The 20,957-nt window shown below is 32.7% G+C and overlaps 1 protein-coding gene across 2 annotated transcripts in view; it reads left to right on the forward strand.

Moving 5' to 3' along the window:
- COG6 (component of oligomeric golgi complex 6) overlaps nucleotides 1–20,957 on the forward strand; it is a 92,888-nt gene that overhangs the window by 15,852 nt on the left and 56,079 nt on the right. For both annotated transcript variants that reach the window (XM_025996852.2, XM_025996853.2), the window contains exons 5-12: nucleotides 2,141–2,252; nucleotides 3,169–3,251; nucleotides 3,965–4,035; nucleotides 7,383–7,476; nucleotides 12,319–12,447; nucleotides 12,522–12,613; nucleotides 14,151–14,215; nucleotides 18,736–18,827. In XM_025996852.2, coding sequence (XP_025852637.1) covers nucleotides 2,141–2,252; nucleotides 3,169–3,251; nucleotides 3,965–4,035; nucleotides 7,383–7,476; nucleotides 12,319–12,447; nucleotides 12,522–12,613; nucleotides 14,151–14,215; nucleotides 18,736–18,827 — 738 coding nt within the window. The remainder of the gene's footprint in view (nucleotides 1–2,140; nucleotides 2,253–3,168; nucleotides 3,252–3,964; nucleotides 4,036–7,382; nucleotides 7,477–12,318; nucleotides 12,448–12,521; nucleotides 12,614–14,150; nucleotides 14,216–18,735; nucleotides 18,828–20,957) is intronic.

Raw genomic sequence — 20,957 nt, forward strand, 5'->3', positions numbered from 1 at the left:
TTAAATACTTAGGTAATATATGAATAAATATTCTGAATATTTGTTTATTAGTATATATATATTTTAAAATAAATGTGTGTTGCTCTCTATATTTTTTTGGGACTTGCTATTTGTACCTATAAAATGCCTTATAGATGATTTTATGTTAATAATACAGGTCTGCATCATATATCTGCTGCATGTTAGTTGACAGTATGTATTTGCTCTACTTATATATTGCATAAGGTATAATATACAGTGATTGCATGAACACATCTCAAAGAAGTTGTAATTTATAATAGCCATTTATATGTTTTATATGAACATTTATTTTACATGATTTTGTTTAGGTATTAAAAACTCTCCTAAAGATACTATATTTTAATTGTGATGTAAGATGAAGGCAAAGTCTGTATCCTTATGTATCTTTCGTCACACCAGACCCTCCCTGGCCTAGGGCTGTCACACATCATAGATCTTCCTTAATGTTACTAGATTGCACAGATGCTCCCAAACCAAAGATTGGACTATCCAATAGTAACTTTGTGTCAGAATGGTTGTGCACTCTTACCTGGGAAGAATATATATGGTCAAAACTAAAGAATGATACGATTTAAAGAATATATTAGACTTTATTTCATCACTACTTTAAAAGTTGTCATCTTGAGATACCAGACCCTTACTTTAGCAATATGGCCATTGTTCAACATATTTTTGGATCAGGTCTTTTGTAGATATAGAACCTCTGGTTCAAAGTCTTTATTTCATGGATTTTTTTTTTTAAATAGCCAACAGTATTATTTGAAATAAAATTTAATGATTAAGAAGTAATATCAAAATAGGTAATGCTAAATTTGTTAAAACAAAAGTCAATTATAAACTAAAAAATTTTTTTTCCTTTGTGCCTATTAAGTTGACTCTAAAGATAGATCCAGAAGTATCAAAAAGGTTTTAGTCAAACTGATTAATCTGTATAATCCTAAGGAATTTTATGAATTCTTATAATTACATTAAATCCTGTATGATAACGATTGGCGCATTACTAGTATAAAACAAAACCTGTTAAGATAACTTTTTGATGTCCATAATAGGATGATTAAGGATATATGCCACTGATCTGTGTAGATTTAATTGGGTGATTTACATTATCATTTAAGATAAACAGAATGTTACTGCCACCTAGAGGACTTTTTACTTTCTAACTTGCTGTATTATTTCAGAGCTTTTGATTCTGAATTTAAAGCCTCACAACCAGACCATACTAACAAAACAAAGATGGCAGATGGATTGTACTATCTATACATGTAGTGTTCATGTTTATTTTGTTCACTCTCATTTGAATATTATTAAATTGTGGAATATTACTGCCTTGTGAATACTGCTAGTGAAAACCCAATTTTATTTATATATCGTTAAAGTTAAGATGGAGAAGCCAGGAATGTTGAAATTCATTCAGGTAGTTTGTATCCCTAACTTCCTTTTAGATGATGACTCTACTGTGTCTACTGTGTCAAGGACTCTTCAGGTCCTTGCAGACCACATTCCAGATGAGACATGACTTTTCTTAATTGTCAACCTAGTCTAGACAGATTGTATTCAGATAATGCAGTTTAACAGACTTTTATTACCATATTATGCAGAAAAAATAAGACAAAAGTAGAGTGCTTTTATGGATTTATGAAGTATTGGTAAATGAGTTGTTAACTTCTGTTTCTAATCTAAAGTTAAAATATAATAGACTTGATTTTGGGTTGCTGTGTACTTCAAAAGCTTTGAATTTTTTACTAAGAAGAAATTAGTTGGAGATGGGCATATTTCCCTCCTGTAAGATAACCTTATTATTACAAGATAAACAATTCAAGTACATGTAAGTGGCTCAGAATTTGTTGTGCAGGGATCATTTGTGAACTTATTTCTTCTCTTGAATAATGAGTAACATCTTTTATGCTGTGCAGATATCTAAGGTAGAACTATATCAGCTAATTTTGTCACCCACATGACTGATGAGTTTCTAATGTTTGAGGAAGAAATGAGACTTCCAAAAAGGTTGAGAATCTTTCACAATGTTTTAAGAAGTTATTATGTCAAAGATGTAACTTGTTTTAGGCAATGCAAACTCATAGCATGCTTGATTTTTTTATTGCTTTTTTTAAAATTATAGTCAAAGATTAGAAATAAGAGCACAAGTCGCAGATGCCTTCTTATCCAAGTTCCAACTGACTTCTGATGAAATGGGTCTCCTCCGAGGTACTAGAGAAGGACCTATTACTGAGGTATTTTGCTCTCTGTTACAGTCATTTAAAGCATAGCACATACTGATTTATAGAGAAATCTCTTTTTTTAAGGCTCTGTTTTGCCATCTTAAAAATTTGATTTTAAAAATATTTTTTAAGTTTAGAAACTAAGGTGCATATTTTAAATTACCTTAATTTGGCTTTTTTGTTTGTTTTTTATTCAAAAGCAATATCAAACTTTTTTAAGAAATCAAAGAGTATCAAGCTTCTAAAGAAAACCTACTCCTCCTCCTCATCTCTTAAGTCCTCTGTCAACCATTTTCAACCTTGTTTTGTTTTTTTAATTTCACTCATCAAAGAAAAAGCATTCATTATTTTCATGATCTGAACATTATGACTGTCTGGAAACTAGGCTTCAATGCCTTCTTCTAAAAAAAAAAAAATCTTGATATTCACCATCAGTCACCTCTTTATGAGCAGGTTTTATGCCTTCAACTTTGAATTTTACTCTTGGCTTGGGGGCAAGAACAAGTATATAACAAATATGTAAAACATCATCTTCAGTGATAATAAAGCTATGGTTAATTAAGTCATAGGTGTGTAATATGTAGCATGTTTTTCTTTATTTAGTAATCTTTAGGTTTGCACTCTCACTAGACTATACATTTCTTGAGGACAGTGATTTTTGTCTTTGTAAATTTTGTGTTCCCAGCAGCTGGCATACTATTTGATACATAGCAGAATTGAATTAATATATGTTTTAAAATGTAAATAAATATCTGTTACATTTCCTATAAAAATTTAGAGAAGGTTGAGGTCAGTATAGGAAGGCTTCATTCAAATTAAGTGAAATCCTTTAGGATTTGCTTTTCCCTTGTAGGGATATTTCAGTTTAGAGTAATGTAATTTCACTTGAAAAAATGGACATATTAAAGTTGCATTCTTAATTTTAAAGGATTTTTTCAAGGCTTTGGGAAGAGTGAAACGGATTCATAATGATGTCAAAGTTCTCTTGCGAACAAACCAACAGACGGCAGGGTGAGTAACCTTTTCAATTAATAATTGCATTTCCTGTTATATTTCTTAAATTTTATTTTATTTTATAATAAATTTATTTTTTATTGGTGTTTAATTTACCAGCATACAGAATAACACCCAGTGCTCGTCCCGTCAAGTGCCACCCTCAGTGCCCATCACCCATTCACCCTCACCCCCCACCCTATATTTCTTAAATTTTAAAGGCATTCTGGGTTCTTTTTGAAATATGACATTTTGTGAAATAAGAATTTAATCTTTATGTATCTTTGGTTAAGGAGGGAGTTAGTTTTATCCTTATACGTAATAAAGTGACACTTGGATACCTAAGTGATGATATTAAAATTTGGCAAAATTTATTTAATCATAAAAAGAATTAATGAAAAATCATTTCATAGGGGTCACCTGGGTGGCTCAGTGGTTGAGCGTCTGCCTTTGGCTCATGTAGTGATCCCAGGGTTCTGGGATCAAATCCCACATTGGGCTCCCTGCAGGGCCTGCTTCTCCCTCTGCCTATGTCTCTACCTCTCTTTCTGTGTCTCTCATAAATAAATAAATAAAATCTTTAAAAAAAAAGAAAAAAGGGAAAACCATTTCATAAAATGATAAAAAGTTAATATGCTATAACCAGATCACACTGTAGTTAAAATAATTAAATCCTTGGTTGTAGTTACTGTCTAAAACTTTAAATTAAAAGAAATCTTTAATTTTCTTAGTTTAGAAATTATGGAACAGATGGCCTTGCTTCAAGAAACAGCTTATGAAAGGCTTTATCGGTGGGCTCAAAGTAAGTGATTTCTTCCACTTGGTCTAGATTCATGAATATTAGTTTTTAATTAGGTTATTTCATCTGACCTCTCATATCGTATTTTGATCATAGTAATCAAAAAGTATTTTAAAAAGAAAAATGAACTTTACACTTGAACACATTGTATATGTATCTTAAGCATCTTCTATCCATGAAGCTCTATGTATTATTAAGGATAATAATAAAAAAACAAAGTCAGTATTTCTGCCCTCCATTATCTTAGAGTTGATTAGATTTTTTTATTATTTAAGTAACTGTTTTATACATGGTGAATTGATATTTCTCTTGCTGCTGTCACAAATTACCACAAACTTAATGACTTCGAACAACACAAATTTATTACCTTATAGTTCTGTAGGTCAGATATCAGACATGGTCTCACTACACTAAAAGTGTTAACAGAACTGTATTCATTTCTAAAGGCTGTAATAACAAATCTGTTTCCTTGCTCATTCAGTTTGTTGGCATAATTTATTAAGAGTTTGTAGAACCTACGGAGGTATGAGTTTCCTTGCCAGTTCTCACTGAAGGCTTTTCCCAGTTCTAGAGGCTTCCTACATTTTTTTGGCTTATGGCCTCCTCCACTATCTTTAGAGCCAACAGTAATTTATTGAATCACTCTCTCACTTTGAATCTCTCCTGTTTCTTCTTCCATATCATATCTCTGACTGACTCTGTTGCCAGCTTCTTCTACTTTTAAGACCTATGTCATTGGGCTTGCTTGGGTAAGCTGGGAACATTTCCCTGTTTTAAGGTCTGTCACCATAATTCTATCTGTAAAGTCCCTTTTTCCATGTACTATAACATAGTCATAGGTTCCAGGAATTAGAGAACTTTAGAGGGCCATTATTTTGCCTGCCACAAATGGTTTATTTATTTTAATTTTGTTTTAAAATGTTTAGTATTCTGTTCACAAAATTGCATGTTAAAGCCAAAGAAAACACTTAAGACAGTAGGATAGGATAGGATAGGAGTATATGACATTTTAATAGGTGTTACCAACTGACTGTTGGAAGGAGTTAAGAATACAAGCAGTTAACAAGTAATATCTATACTACACTGTGGAAAACTTAATTATCTGTTTGATCATTTGCTCTCTATGTCCAAACATGCTGTTTCTTTTTGTATCTCTCTTGTTCATACTCTTTATTCCTATTTGAAGTATTTTCTGGATTTTTATCTTTAAATTTCAATCCTTTTTCAGTATTCAAAGCTGAACTTAGGTTCTGCATCTTTCTGGAACTCTCCATGGCTACATTAAATCACAGTGACTTTTCCCATCTCTAAACACTAACTACTGGAATTGTGACATTTAGTAATTTAATGCTTAACTTTTCATATATGTATATCTTAGCCTCTCTAGTTAGATTTCTACTTTCTCAAAGGCAAGGACATTGCCACACATTTTTTTGTGCTTCCACAACAGTTAACATAGTGGTTCTAAACTATGGCCTTCTGACTCCTCAGGATTTTGGAGTCATCTTAAGATAGTTCTAGTTCCTATGAAGGAAAACGTCAACAAAACAAAAAGACAACCTACTGAATGGGAGAAGATATTTGCAAATGATATATCTGATAAGGGATTAATATCCAAAATATATAAAGAATTCTTGCAACTCAACACCAAAAAAACCCCAATTTGATTCAAAAATAGGCAAAGGAGGGAACCCTGGGTGGCACAGCAGTTTAGCGCCTGCCTTTGGCCCAGGGCGCGATCCTGGAGACCTGGGATTGAATCCCACGTTGGGCTCCCGGTGCATGGAGCCTGCTTCTCCCTCTGCCTGTGTCTCTGCCTCTCTCTCTCTCTCTCTCTCTCTCTCTCTCTCTCTCTGTGACTATCATAAATAAATAAAAATTTAAAAAAAATTTTAAAAAAATAGGCAAAGGAACTAAATAGACATTTTTCAAAAGAAGACATACGGATGACCAACAAATACATGAAAAGATACACGACATCATTAATCATCAGGGAAATGCAAATCAAAACCACAATACGGTATCACCATAACAGTCAGAATGACTAATATCACAAAGACAAGAAATAACAAGTGTTGGTAAGGATGTGGAGAAAAAGGAGCCCTCGTGTAGTATTGATGGGAACGTAAATTGGTGCAACCATTGTGGAAAACAGTGTAAAAGGTTCCTCAGAAAATTACAAGCAAATACCATATGATCCAGTAATTCCATTACTCGATACTTACCCAAAGAAAATAAAAACAGTAATTCAGGAAGATATATACATCCTTATGTTTATTGCAGCATTATTTACAATAGCCAGTCAGCTCTTACTCAGCCATAACTGAAATCTTGCCATTTGTGACAAGATAGCCTGAGAGGGAATTATTATGCTAAGTGAAAGAAGTGAGAAAGAGAAAGACAAATACTATATGATTTCATTTATATGTGGAATCTAAAAGATAAAACAAAGAAATAGATTCTTAAATACAGAGAACAAAGTAGTTGCTGCCAGAGGGGAGGTAGATAGGGGTACTGGGCAAACTAGGTGAAGGAGATTAAGAGGTACAAACTTCCAGTTATAAAATAAGTCGTAGACATGAAAAATAGAGCATCAGGAATATAGTCAACAGCCTTGTAAAAACATATATATATATATATACACACACACACACACACACACACACATATATATATATATATATGTATGTATATCTTCAATTCCAAACATTCATACATTTTTCTCAGTGCATGGTAAAAAATATATTGCTAGTGTGAGGCCCACATATACCTAATGCTTGGGAATTTCTGAACAAGTTCTAAGTTTTTTGAACATAGTAGACATTTAGTAAACATTTTATTGATAGAATAGTGAAATACAATGTTGGTGTAAAGATTTTTAAAAGCTTAAAATCTAAACTATTTTGAAATTATAATTTTATTACTGTATATTATCTATATAAACATTTTAAAAAACTGCTTAGTTTGCTTCCAAGGGAAAGGATTGGTAATGTATTTTTTATATTCCTCCTCTTCCCCCTTGAACATTGCCATGTGTGTAGCAGTTACTCAGTGAATATTTCTTCACTGATTGGTTTCTTAGGAACTGTAGTTTTTAAGTAATAAAATAGACGTTTGGAGTGCACAGGATAGCATGTGTGGTCATATAAAAGTATACAAATACTTAAGCTTACATTTTCAGTTTGGTTGACAGCATAAAATAGTCTTTGGAATATTCTCTTAAAGTTTTTCTGAGCATTTTTTTCATGTAATATTTGTTACAGAATTTAGACTCTGGATGTACAATGGATGTAATAAAGGCCTAATTTTAATTTAACAAGTGCTGTAATTATATGTTAACTGTTTTTCAGGTGAATGCAGAACACTGACACAAGAATCATGTGACATATCTCCAGTATTAACTCAGGCAGTGGAAGCCCTGCAGGATAGGCCTGTCTTATATAAGTTGGTGACTTTCTCCTAATTTAAAAAAAACCTACTTTTTTTTGATGAGTTATGTTAGCTTTCAGTATTATTAAATTAATGTACAATAGTTTGAGTAATATAATAATTTACAATGATATTTTCATTTCGTGCATTATTGGAGCATCAGCTTATTTGCATATTGTGTATTATAGAATTCAATATGGAGGAGAAAAGCAAAGCGTCCCCGTATCTAGACTACCCCTTATTGTATATAGAGGTTAAGGAGTTTTACCCAGTCTGTCATCTCATTAACTACCTTAGAATTGCATGAAACTAAAACAACTCTATCAACCTGCCATAGAGAGAAGGAGGTCAGATAGGGGACTGAGAAATATAATTTCCCAGAAATGAAAATTTAAAATCAGAATTCCACTAATAGAATTCAAGAAAGGAAGGAGTTCAGGTCTTTGATTCTGTAAATTATGCCAACCAAGAGATATATGATGATAATTTGTATAGGAACTATGCATTATTAATTGTTTATATATTATTATTCTGTATTTTGATTTTATTATTTTATTATTCATATTAAATAGAAGTGAATATTTTTATTTTTAATTTCTGCAATAGTGTGGAAGTAGGGAGACCAAATGAGGAGTTGTAATGAGGGAAACAGAAAATTAGCGGACTCCTACATAGGCATTCAATCCTGCTCTGAGTCATGCCTTTCAGAGACTTGTAAGAGTTTTAGAGTATTTCCCCATTATTCTTTCTAACTGAAACATTGCCTAGCCTATAAGAAGTTTCCAGAACATTGTTCCAATGCTGGGACAGCTGTGTAAAATAATAACATTCAAAATGGAGCTATAGTAATAAAATGAGTATATTAATTGCTATTTTAGAGTTCGTGTGTCAGGTGCTGTGTGGCTCAAATGTTCTGTGGTAGGGGAAAGGGATGAACATCAGGGAAGGTTTCCTCTGGGAAATAGGTTTAAAGTGAGTTCTAAAGGTTGAATAGGCATTTTCCAGGAAGAGAAGGGAATTGAGAACATCCCAAGTTGAGGGAACAGCTGGTGCAAAGATGCAGATTGAGAAAGAACATGTATTTTTGGGAAATTGATTGCAAAAGCTTGGACTGGCTGTTGGGTTGATAGCAAGAGCTGGATTGTAATAGCCCTGAATGTGGTACATGTATATATACCAGCTCAGCAGATTTTATGTACCTTGGAATTTCTTTTCCAGCCTTTTTAATTTTAGGTATTGCTATTTAATTATGAGAGCCTTTTAGTACTGAAAATATTTGGTATTTGATTTTAATAAAGTGTTAATAATAATAATATAATAAAATCCACAGTTTCATATTTGCTCATAAGGTTAATCTTTGTTCTAAAAAATGGCTTTGTGTGTTTTGGTCAGCTGACTTCTACCATGTAAATATATTTTTGCTAAATTTTGATTCTTGATAAACACTTGGAAAGGAGCAGTATTGCATAATAGTTTAGAAGGTGAACTCTGAGTTTAGATTTTTTGAGAAGCCCCTCTACCTTCATAAACCTTAGTTTCCTTAAATGAGGATAAAAATAGTGTCTGTCTTATAGGACTTTTGTGAGTATTAAATTAGATTGTTCACATAAGGCGTTTAGTATAATGCTTTGCTCATCACTAAATATTAGCTATTACTTTTATTTTGCAAGGAAGTAAACTGGAATGTTGTCAGCCACAGAGCAGTGTATATAGAGTCTGTTGTAATAGCCAGGAAAAAGCTTGAAAGACAAAGAATAAAAAAGATGTATCTTGAAGGGGCACATGCCAGGAAATAGGGGGGCAGTGGAGTTGGAAAGACTGTAAAAGGCATTTGGAAGTTTACTTGGGGAAAAAGGAGGATTTTTAAGATCAATTGATCCCCATTGGATGGATGCTAAAAAAGAGAAAATTGGCCTTTTTTTTAAGTAATCATTTATTTCCAAAGTGGCAGTTTCTTTATAGTTAGGAAAAATTTAACAGTGTATCATGTTAACCACCAGATGGCACTATATGAACTTTAGTTAAGTAATGGGTAACTGCTTTGTTCTCTCAAGTGTGTGTCTCAAATATGTAGGTATCATGTGCAAGAAAAATGGTAATTATTGAAGTCCTTGGGAAAAGTTTCCATACCCACCTTTTATTAGTTAGTATGTAACTAGAGTGCTAATGTTTTATTAACTTTTAATAAACCAAATATAGACATTTCTTCATGGGGCACCTGGGTGGCTCAGTATTAAGTGTCTGCCTTCAGACACTTCATGATCTCAGGGTCTTGGGCTAGGGCTCCCTGTTCAGTGGGGAGTCAGCTTCCCCCTCTCACTCTGCTTCTCTCTTCTACATGTGCTCTCTCTCAAGTGAAAAAATTGTTAAAAATGTTCAAAAAAATTTCTTCATAAAGATATTTATTGTAAGTTGCAAAGAATAGATTGACATCTTCCTTTCGTAGACTTTCAGAATATAGTGTTAAAGAATGTTGTAATTTGCTTACTTTTCTTCATTCTTTATGTATTTGTTACATTTCTTAGAGGCTTGTACACTATTTTCTTTATTTTTGATCAGCATTTTTCATATTTTAATTTGCATTTTGACCAGAATTTTTCTTTTCTTTTTTTTTTTTTTTTTGCTATAGAGATTAAAAATGGAGACTTTAATTTTTAATTTTAACCGGAGGCATTTTAGAATATTTATAGTATAAATTTTAACATTCCCTTTTGTAGAGCTCCATTTTGTATTTTTCACCTTTGTTGGGAAATAATCTCTTTTTAATCAAAGAAGTTTTCTTCTTTCCCTGGGAAAAGGTGTTTCACATATATTGATGTCATTGAAGATTCATTGTAGTGCATTCTGGTTTTGCCTCAAATTGTATCTGTTGCAGGGTGGTTAACATTCATATTAATGTATATGTATATTTCATATAATTATAACTATACAGATCAGAGTCTAGTGTTTGTCATTTAAAGTGCCAGTGAATTTACTGGTTTCTAACATAACTTGTGGTTAGAGTGAATAGGCCTAGAAACAGAAGTTACATTGCTTCTGTTTATTATAGCAGGTTGAGTCCTGAGAATGAGGACTAGTTTTATGTATTTGGGAAGTTGAAAGTTTGTGAATGTTGTGCTGTAAGTAATAAACTAATCAAAGTCATTTCATAGAATTGGTCTTCATTTAAAGGAATGCATTCTTTATACTACACATATGTATAATTTAAGAGCATGAGGGAAAAAATCAAAGCATTTTGTTTCTAACTTGTTCTAAAAAATAGAAAGTGATTGCAAGGTCATTGCAGGCTTAGAGTTTAGGGAGATAGTGCATTTCATCTTGACATACTACTAGTTGTATGCCACTGCACATAATTTCTGAAGCATTTCCATTTAACTGAAGACAAACACAAAAGACCATGATCTGATTTCTAAAGAACGGCCCTCTAAAAAGGTTCAGATTCCTACAGATTTATAGATCTAGACCACTTTACCACACTTACACTTTTATTTAAAAATATTCTCTCTTCTAGCTTTCTTATGTCTAAAAGTGGATTTTTGTTTTTTATTTGTTTTTTAAGATTTTATTTGCATATTGAGAGAGAGCATGTGTGCAATCAAGAGGAGGGACAGAATGAGAGAGAGAATCTCAAGCAGACTCCCTGCTGAACATGGAGCTGGACATTGGGGCTCAATCTCATGACCCTGAGATGATGACCTGAGCTGAAATCAAGAGTCAGTTATTTAACTGACTGAGCCACTCAGGTGCCCTTGGAAAAATGTGGATTTTTAATTAAATCAGCAGCATATTAAAGAAAACAGTATAGTTTTTATAGTAGTATAAGAAATTAATTTTTTTGGCAACCAAAATCCCAAATTTTGGTAACTTTGGTTTATATATAGGGTACTGAGATAATTCTTAATATGAAGCCTGTTAGAAAACTGTTCAGATCTCTAAAAATTCATGGGTCTAGAATCTGCTGACATTGGACTGTGAAGAAAATCTCTCATTTTTTTGTGTACTTTTAAAATAGCAAGAACTTTGAATTGGTGGACAAGTGTAAGGAATAGTGGTGATAGTGGAAAACCAAGACTGATTCTAGTCCAAGAAATGGGCTGCCTTGACAGCTCTAAGCCCTATTGTGATTTCACCCAAAATTGTCTGATCTTGCAGTTCAAAGTTCCCTTTCCTGTAAACTCCTTCACTTTAGGAAGTCTTCTTTTTTTTTTTCTTTTAACCACAATAGATGACTTCTAAATATACGTAAAAAAAAGTTTTTGCTCTTTAGGCCTTGTTGCTCAGTAAATTTATTTATTTATTTATTTATTTATTTATTTATTTATTTATTTATGCTCAGTAAATTTAAAGGAACTCATGTTTAGTATTGGAGTCAAAATAAGCTCTTAAATATAAATAGTATGTTTGGGGCAAATTTTGATGGTAGAAGAAAAAATGTTTTTTGAATTATAGAGTTCTAACTGTGAGCAGTCTTTTGGGAACTGGAGAGTATGGCCTGTGTGAAACAGTAGAACATCATATTTTGGACTCTAGGGGTACTGAAACCAGAAGAATCCCAGATTTTCACCTCCTTGATTTTTACTTTTACCAAAACCACTTCTCTGTCCCTTATTAATGTTGCCCCTGTTATTGACCCTAAATTACAGCATTCTTTCTGAAGAGTAGTAAAAATATGTACGTTTAGGCTGAATTTTCATTATGGTAAGGTTATTTCATAAGTACTTTTTGTTGTTTAAAAATGGTATTGCTTAAGAGTTGTGTAAAGAAGCTGTAGATGTCTTGCTTATCTTAAAAATTACATGAATAGTTTGATATAACCATTAAACAGAAACATCTGCTTTTCAAATAACTTTTTTCTAGGTATACCTTAGATGAATTTGGAACAGCTAGAAGAAGCACTGTTGTTCGTGGATTTATTGATGCTCTTACAAGAGGGGGCCCAGGAGGCACACCTAGACCCATTGAAATGCACTCCCATGACCCGTTGAGGTATAGTAATCAGACAGTATTGGAATATTCTATGTTTTTCTGAAGGAAATACTAACGTTTAGTTTTTACATTAGATACGTAGGAGATATGTTGGCTTGGCTCCATCAAGCTACTGCTTCTGAAAAAGAACATCTTGAAGCTCTCTTAAAGCATGTAACTATACAAGGTGGGTCCTCTGGTTGTAATTGCTAATGTCTAAGTATAGAAAGTAACACAAGGCTTCTCTGTTTTTATTCTTACTGCCATTGCCTTCACTGAGATAAACTCTTCACACCTAAGTGGCACAATAAGCACCCTAATTAATTTTCTCTCTGGCTTCCTCCTTTTTCTGCTAATAGGCTTCTCTCCTCCATCACTTTCCTGTCACACAGCTGTTTACACTTGTATACTGTTCCCTCGTAGTCTTCCCACATCAAGCCTAGATTCCTCTGCCTCACTTGGAAGGTACTTCTGGAGTGTGCTGCATACACTGTCTCAGATCTTTAGAGCCACTCCTTGGAGGCGAGAGGTTGTATTATCTTCCTTTTATCTATGAGTAAACATACTCAGTAACTTGTTTAAGACCATTAAGCTACTAATCCTTTTATACTACCCAGCCCCTTTATTCATTCTCATGTGACTGTTGTAAAGATTTTTGAATAATTACTCATAGGGTTCTAAATGTACTTTAAATTTTAGTCTTGATTTCAAGGAAGAAAAATTATTTTTGAGTTGCTATGTCTGTTTTTTACAGAATTTCAGATTTTCTTAGTATTGTGACTTCCTTAAGATGCCTGTTAGAGTTTGAGGGGTAAATGGGAAATAAAGATGGTCTGTCTTAAATAGGAATTAAAGAGAAATATTATGATGTGTATCACTTGACTGTGTTACATTGCCTAGCCCCAAACCCTTCTGGCTCATAACCTGATCTTCAGGAGGGTCTAGTGTACAAATTGGGGACAATCCTTACTTACCCTCCTGGTTTTTTTTTTCTTCTTCACTCTTTGATATTCAAATTAGACTCAGCATGTATGTTCAATTGGCACAAGGTCTAAACTTTTTAAAGTTGTTTTCTGTTATCCTAATTACCTAGTTTAAAAGAATTTCTTAAAAGATGTTTTAATAAAGGATATGTGAGAGGCAGTGAAGAGGTTGGAAGAATATAGATCAGAGTTAGATGAAATAGGTTATTTGAAAATGGCTTCATTCTTCCAAGCCTTAGTTTCTCCGTCAATTAAAAAGAAGGTGGTTACAAGCAGTAAATGCCAAGTATACAGGAGCTTGGTAAATGGTCAGTATTTAGTAAATGCCAGTTTTTCTATTAGATTACATGGTGTGCTTTCCATCTTTATATCTTTAGCTTCTGTGTTTGGCACCCCTGCCCAGAATAAGGCATTTTTTGAACAAATTCTAATACATCTTCACATCACTTCCTTAATTGATATGTTTCCTAGTCAATTTTTCCTGTGACCCATACATTTACTCTTTTTCATAAAGAAGTAATGTTCATTTTATTAGTCAGCAGTGCAATAAATTAACAAGGCTCTAGACCCAGGTATTAACATAATTAATAATGTCCTAAAAGGTATTGAACATAATAAAATATTGTTATGTTATTCTAAATGTTTGTTATAGTACCAACAATATGCATTATTGTTTGTTAATTTTTTGAACTTATGTGTAATATGGAAAAACATTTTCAGTTATGTTGTAATTGATTGTAGGTATTGAAGAAAATATTCAGGAAGTTCTTGGGCATATTACTGAGGGTGTGTGCAGGCCTCTAAAGGTAAATATTTTGTTTTTATATATGTTATATGATGTCTGGCTAAATGATTGCTTTATTCCTATGAGTTTAAAAAAACTGTTAACAGCTTGAAGTCAAGCTATAATTTTCTCAAGTTAACACATTAGTGTAGGATAATAAAATACATTTTATTTTATTTTTATTTTTTTAAAAGATTTACTTATTTATTTATCATAGACAGAGAGAGAGAGAGAGAGAGAGAGAGAGAGAGAGAGAGAGGCAGAGACACAGGAGGAGGTAGAAGCAGGCTCCATGCCGGGAGCCTGACGTGGGACTCGATCCTGGGATTCCAGAATCGCACCCTGGACCAAAGGCAGGCGCTAAACCGCTGAGCCACCCAGGGATCCCCAATAAAATACATTTTAAAGTAATCATTGCCTCATTTTCTCTGTAAGGAAGAAAATTTGAAATATTCTTAGTTTGTACATAGTCACTTATTTTTTTTTTTTACCATATTATGTTAAGCAATTGGAAAAAGTTCTTTAAGTTGAAATAACTAATCTATGAACTCTTCTCAGAAATCATCTAAGAACTTGTTCCATTTACTTTAGTGTTTCAAGCATTGTACATTTTTTGCCTATTATAGCAATAAATGATGGTAAATATAAGTATAAAATAACATGTAAGTTTTATTATTACTATTTATAGTACAAGGAACAGAATTTGAAGTCAAACTTGGGTTAGAAGTTCCACTTTGCCATTTAATTGTGTTCACTTGTTCAGGTTGCCTCTTCTGTTGAACCTGTATATAAAAATAGCTACTATGGGGTGCCTTTGTGGCTCAGTTTGTTAAACATCAGCCTTGGGCTCTGCTATTGAGCCCCTGTGGCATGGGCTCCCTGCTCAGCGGGGAGTCTGCTTCTCCCTCTTCTTCTACCCTTCCCCCCTGCTTGTGCTTTCTTTCTCAAATAAGTAAATAAAAATGTAGGAAAAAAAAGAAAAACCTACCATTACGGGTGGTTGTGAAAATCGAATGAGAAAACTGTGTGGATGAAGTACACAGTTCTGACACCTGTTAGGCCTGTAGCAGATGCTATTTTTCTTTATTAATATTTATAGAATACTTGGCAGTTGTTTACTTTCCTTGTTGTTGACTTTAATTTACTATGTGGAAGTTGAAATCCAGAAGGTTTTAGGATTTATTCTAACCAAGAACTTAATTTTAAAACTAATTTTTTTGTTGTTTCTAAGATTTTCTTTGGTATTTTGTTGTAGGCAAGAAAATATCAGATGACATACCCTTGTAACAATTGATTTACAGATTTAATTATCACTATAATTTGATCATTATAGGGCTCAATTGCATATTCAGTAAATAGCAAAATTTTTTTTTTTAAGATTTTTAAAATTTATTTATTCATGAGACAGAGAAAGAGAGATAGAGAGGCAGAGACACAGGCAGAGGGAGAAGCAGGCTGCATGCAGGGAGCCTGACATTGGACTCAGTCCCGGGTCTCCAGGATCAGGCCCAGGGCTGACGGTGGCGCTAAACCGCTGGGCCACCCAGGCTGCCCAATAGCAAAATATTTTGAAACTACTTTACTTAGTTCTCTCAAATGAAATATTTATTTGCCACAGTTTGATTCTCAGACATTTATACTAATGTAAATGTTGCTTGTTTTGTATACTAGCAGTTATTGGAAAGATAAAAAAAGAGAGAATAAAAATGTTTCTTTTTCTACCCTTTTCATATTTTTTGTGACTACATGGAGTTAAATGAAACTTATCATAACAATGAGTAAATTGCTTTGGTGAATAAATTGTATTTTATCTGCCTTATCTTTCTCTGCTCCCTTCCTTACTTGTGATACTATGTTCACTATATTCCTGATTCCTCTTTTTGTTGTTGTTAAAGTAGTTGTTTAAAATATAATCCTAGAATCTGGGGGTTGGAATGGAGTTAAGAATTTCTTACTTTGGTAAGAAACTCTGGTCAGAGTAAGAAATGTTATTATGATGTTAAAAATATTAAAATTATACCCTTTGCTTATATAAAGAAATTATATACCAAAGTGTGCCTGTTTTAAAATATACCTCATTTCATCTTTCTTAAACATTGATGTCCAGAAAGTTGTTTATAACAGTTGTAGGGCATTATTGTGATTGCCTGTGAAATTTTAATGTAAGATATCAAAAGGTGAAGGAAAAGCTAGTAAGCAAGCAAAAATATTTCTGTTGTAAAATGAATAAAAATTCTTTTAGTTTCTGAAGTGACAAACCTTAGATCTTTTCATATGATTTTTTTAAAAGATTTTATTTATTTATTCATGAGAGACACAGAGAGAGAGAGAGAGAGGCAGAGATACAGGCAGAGGGAGAAGCAGGCTCCCTGCAGGGAGCCCGATGCAGGACTGGATCCTAGATCCCGGGATCATGCCCTGAGCTGAAGGTGGATTCTCAACCGCTGAGCCACTCAGGTGTCCCTGATAGTAATTTTAAGTACATACTCCAGAGAATATTTAACAGGTGTTCCCAGTGACAATTTATACTATTTTAAGAATTTTCTTCCTATATGACCTCATTTGGGTATCTAATATTCTCAGTTGAAATACTGTAGTTGTCAACTGAGAAAAAACAACAACAAATTATTTTAACATTTTATTTTACAATTATAATTTGAAATGTTTTTAGTGACCAAAAAAAATATAAAATATATCTAGCAATATAAAATATTTTACATTCCATTAATAGAATTTTTTTTTCTAAACTTTTCATAATGGCATATGGTATTGGATCTTTTGATTAAAATTCTCTCACTCAATCTTGTTTCTTTGTAGGAGTGAATCCTTTTTAGGAAAGGGGAGATATAAATTTTTAGGAGCATAAAGAAAAGGTTGTAATGCTAATGAAGAACACCCTGTGAAACTGTGGATTTGGTTTACTCTATCCTGTGTTTAACCTTTACAGTATGTGTTAATAAAGTAAAACTTCATAGGTGGTAGACTACATATTTGTATGCCTAAATTATGATTATTTCCAGTTTTAAAAATCTGTATTTAAGCTTAAAATTACATATATTGTGGAGAAGGTGCTATGTATCATAAACATCAAGCCTGTTACTTTATAGGTATCTCTATTTTAGAGTTGAAGCTAGCCTTATCAGAATTAATGTGTTAAATTTTTGTTTTTCAAGTACATAGGTGGTAAAATGATGTTTCTTTTAAGTGAATGTTCTGGATTGCAGGGAGATTACCAGCAGACATTTGAATTCCTTCTCTTTTAATGAAAACTTTAGTGTACTATATGCTCTGACCTTCATAAATTATGGTGGGTTCTATGCTGTCGGTTCACAATTAATATCTTTTATATTTTACCTAATAATTATATTAAAATTTAGGAAGCATTACTTTTAATGATATAATATATAATTTAAATCACTATTGATCCAGGCCTTGGACATAGAAAGGAATTATAATATGAAAAATATTGGTTTTTAAATTCACATGCCATTTGTGCTTTGTAATACATGTCAGTTACCTCACTGGTACTTTATGCCATAAGATTATAAATTTCATAAACGTATTCATGTAAAGATCATTTAACTTCTGTAATCTAAGAGGGTTTTATATGCTCATACATATATTTGTAAAATCTGTTTTAGCAAATTTCATATGTTGGCATTATGACATATTCCAAAATCTAAGTATAGAGAAACTACATACTTTCAAAAGCGTGTATTAAGCATCTGTGTATATACTGTTCTACCAGATGCTGTAGAGATGTAAAAGAAGCAGAAAACACAATGTCTGTGTTTAGAATCTAGTTAGGAAACAAGAAGACACAATGTAAGCAGCAGCTTAAGAACAGATATAATATGCAAGTAAGCACATTACTCAGTGCAATTTAGATTGTATCCATTAATTAGGGAATACAAAGGAAGGGCAAGGTCAGTGAGGAATGGAGTTTAATTAAAGAATCCTAGTAGTTAATCTTAAGAGAGATCAAGTTAACTTTGAAGTATAGAAGAATATTAGACATATATATTGGTACTAATTTAAGATTTGTCTATTATTGTCTAATGAAAGAGGAAAATTGGTATAATAGTTTGAAGATAAGAATTCTGTGATTTTTTTCTGAGTATTTGGTGATAGGGCAGTATTTGCATTGATAATCTGTTTTTAGGGATGTAACAATTGCTTTGCAAATAATGCTGAACTAAATTCCATTATAATCTGGTGAAAAACCTCACAATGACCTCATCATTATATCATTTCTGGTAGCAACTGCCTTGAACCAAATTCTGTAGGTAATGGATCTTTTCTTTTCTTTTTCGTTTCTTTTTTTTTTATTATTATTTTTTTATGGAGTATATCTGTGTTAAAATGTTTCTTTTATTTTAACCATCCCCTATAATTTAATATTCAGAAATTACTTAGAAGGAATTTTGTGATTTCTACAATATTAAATTTTATCTTTTTATATGCTATTAATACCACGTCTGATTATTGAAGGAAAGTTAAGCCTTTAAGAAATGTTTAATTTTTTTTCACATGTTTTAATAGGTTCGAATTGAACAAGTAATAGTTGCTGAACCTGGGGCAGTTTTGTTATATAAAATTTCTAACCTCCTCAAATTTTACCATCATACAATCAGGTAAGTGGAATGGTTAAATGTGTTTTATTAAGTCCTGTATGATGGGGCACCTGAGTGGCTCAATGGTTGAGCAACTGCCTTTGGCTCAGGTCATGATCCCAGGGTCCTGGGACTGAGTACCACATCAGGGTACCCGCAGGGAGCCTGCTTCTCCCTCTGCCTATGTCTCTGCCTCTCTCTCTCTCTGTGTCTCTCATGAATAAATAAATAAAATCTTAAAAAAAAAAAAACTAACTAAATAAATCCTGTGTGATAAATCATTTCAGTTAGAACACAGTATAAGGGTTTTGTTTTTTGCTTTATTTGTTTTGTTTTCATCATTTGTATGACTAAATATAACTAGCAGAACCTCTACACCATATGAATTATTATATGCATATTATTTATGCTGTATTTGGAGGTCTATTATTTCCTTTTCTTCCCCAAATGTAACTATACACATCCATTCACAGATACGTGCACACATACAACTTAGTAAAACTTATAGGGTATTTTTTTAATCCTTTTGCATTAGTAAAAGAGATCCATGACACCTAATGTAATTATACATTATACTCAGAATAGGGAATAATAAGTGAAGTGTCCTATCATTGATGTAAATAGTGTTATTTAGTTTCCTATTAGTGATAAAGCAGAACTATAGCTTTATATGCTTTAAATAAAAGCTACTTTAATTAGGAACCACTTGTTTTCTCTGTAATATGATCTTTGACTTTAAAGTATGCATTTATTTTCACTTTGAAGTGATGTTATACACTTGAGCTCTCTAATTTCACTGTAAGACCATGTTCCATGTGTAGTTGTGTTAAAATAATGTCTTTTCAAGCTAGATTTTGGATAGTTTCCTTGTTTATTAGAATGATTTAACAGTTATCTTTCATCCAGTATGCTAGAATCAAGAATAGAAGTCCAATTGTTAAAATCCAGGAGGGTTATTATAACTAACAGATCCAGGAGAGATGTGGGAATCACTAGTTCTAGAAGCACCAAAAGACTTTGGCAGTGATGTTACCTACCTTCTAAAGCTGAGACTAGCCACCCAAAACTTCACAGCTAAGAGATGGATTTCATATGCTATTAGTAGATTTTTAAATAAAACCAACAAGCCATAGGCAATAAAACTAATAAGAAATAGGATTTGCATTAGTCCTCTAACATTTTAGATATAAATTTATTACCACCACTTGCTGTGACTGAAAAACAATAAATTAGTTCCAATTGTGATGTTATAGGCTTCCTAAAATAAAATTATCCATATTGTGGAAACACAAGAACAGCTGAAAGCAGCTAGCACTATAATATAGTGTATTAGGCAAAGGTAGTGATAAATTATTTTTTACATTATTTATGTAGTAATACCCATGATAGTACTACACAAAATTTAGTATTTGAAGATAATGATAACTTAATTTCTAATGCAAAGAATGCTAAGAAAAGATCATTTGAATTCTGAGGGTAATAGGTTGCTTAGACTCAGAATTATAATTTTTCTATCTTTGAAGATGATGATTTTGAGGATGACATTTAGATCTTTTGGTACATTTTTTCCATATACTTTTTTTTTCTTGTTCACGTATTTCCTCATTTAGTCAATTAAAAAAACAGATTATAAATGTCACTCTTCCTGATGCAAAGGAAATGGCAGTGAACAAAACTGCTTACACTTACATTTTAATGGAGGAAAGGCAAGTATATATAAAGTAACAATTTTATCTGGTGATAAGGGCACTGAGGAGAAAGAAAGCTGGAGAAAGTAAATAAAGTATAGGGAATGAAGGGAATGACCACATATGAGCAGCTGTATGCACATGTAGCTGTTTTAAAGGCCTTTTGGTGTAGGTGATATTTGAGTACAGACCTAAATAGTGTGAAGAAGTTGGGCATATAAAGATCTCCGAGAAGAGTGTCCTAGGCAGGTTGCACTCTGACCCTAAGGCCAGAAAAAGCTTCCATTTTAGAAGGACCAGAAGGAAGGCCTAGAATGAATGGAAGGTAGGGAGAGATGAAATCAGAGAGGCAGGCAGAGGCCAGATCATGTAGGACATTGTAGGCTAGGGTGAGAATTTAGATTTTATATTAAGTGAGTTGGAGAAGATGTGTGTTTGGTGAGGTGTGTGTTTCAGTGATTTG

This window comes from Vulpes vulpes, chromosome 9, assembly GCF_048418805.1.
Source record: "Vulpes vulpes isolate BD-2025 chromosome 9, VulVul3, whole genome shotgun sequence".
NCBI lineage: Eukaryota > Metazoa > Chordata > Mammalia > Carnivora > Canidae > Vulpes > Vulpes vulpes.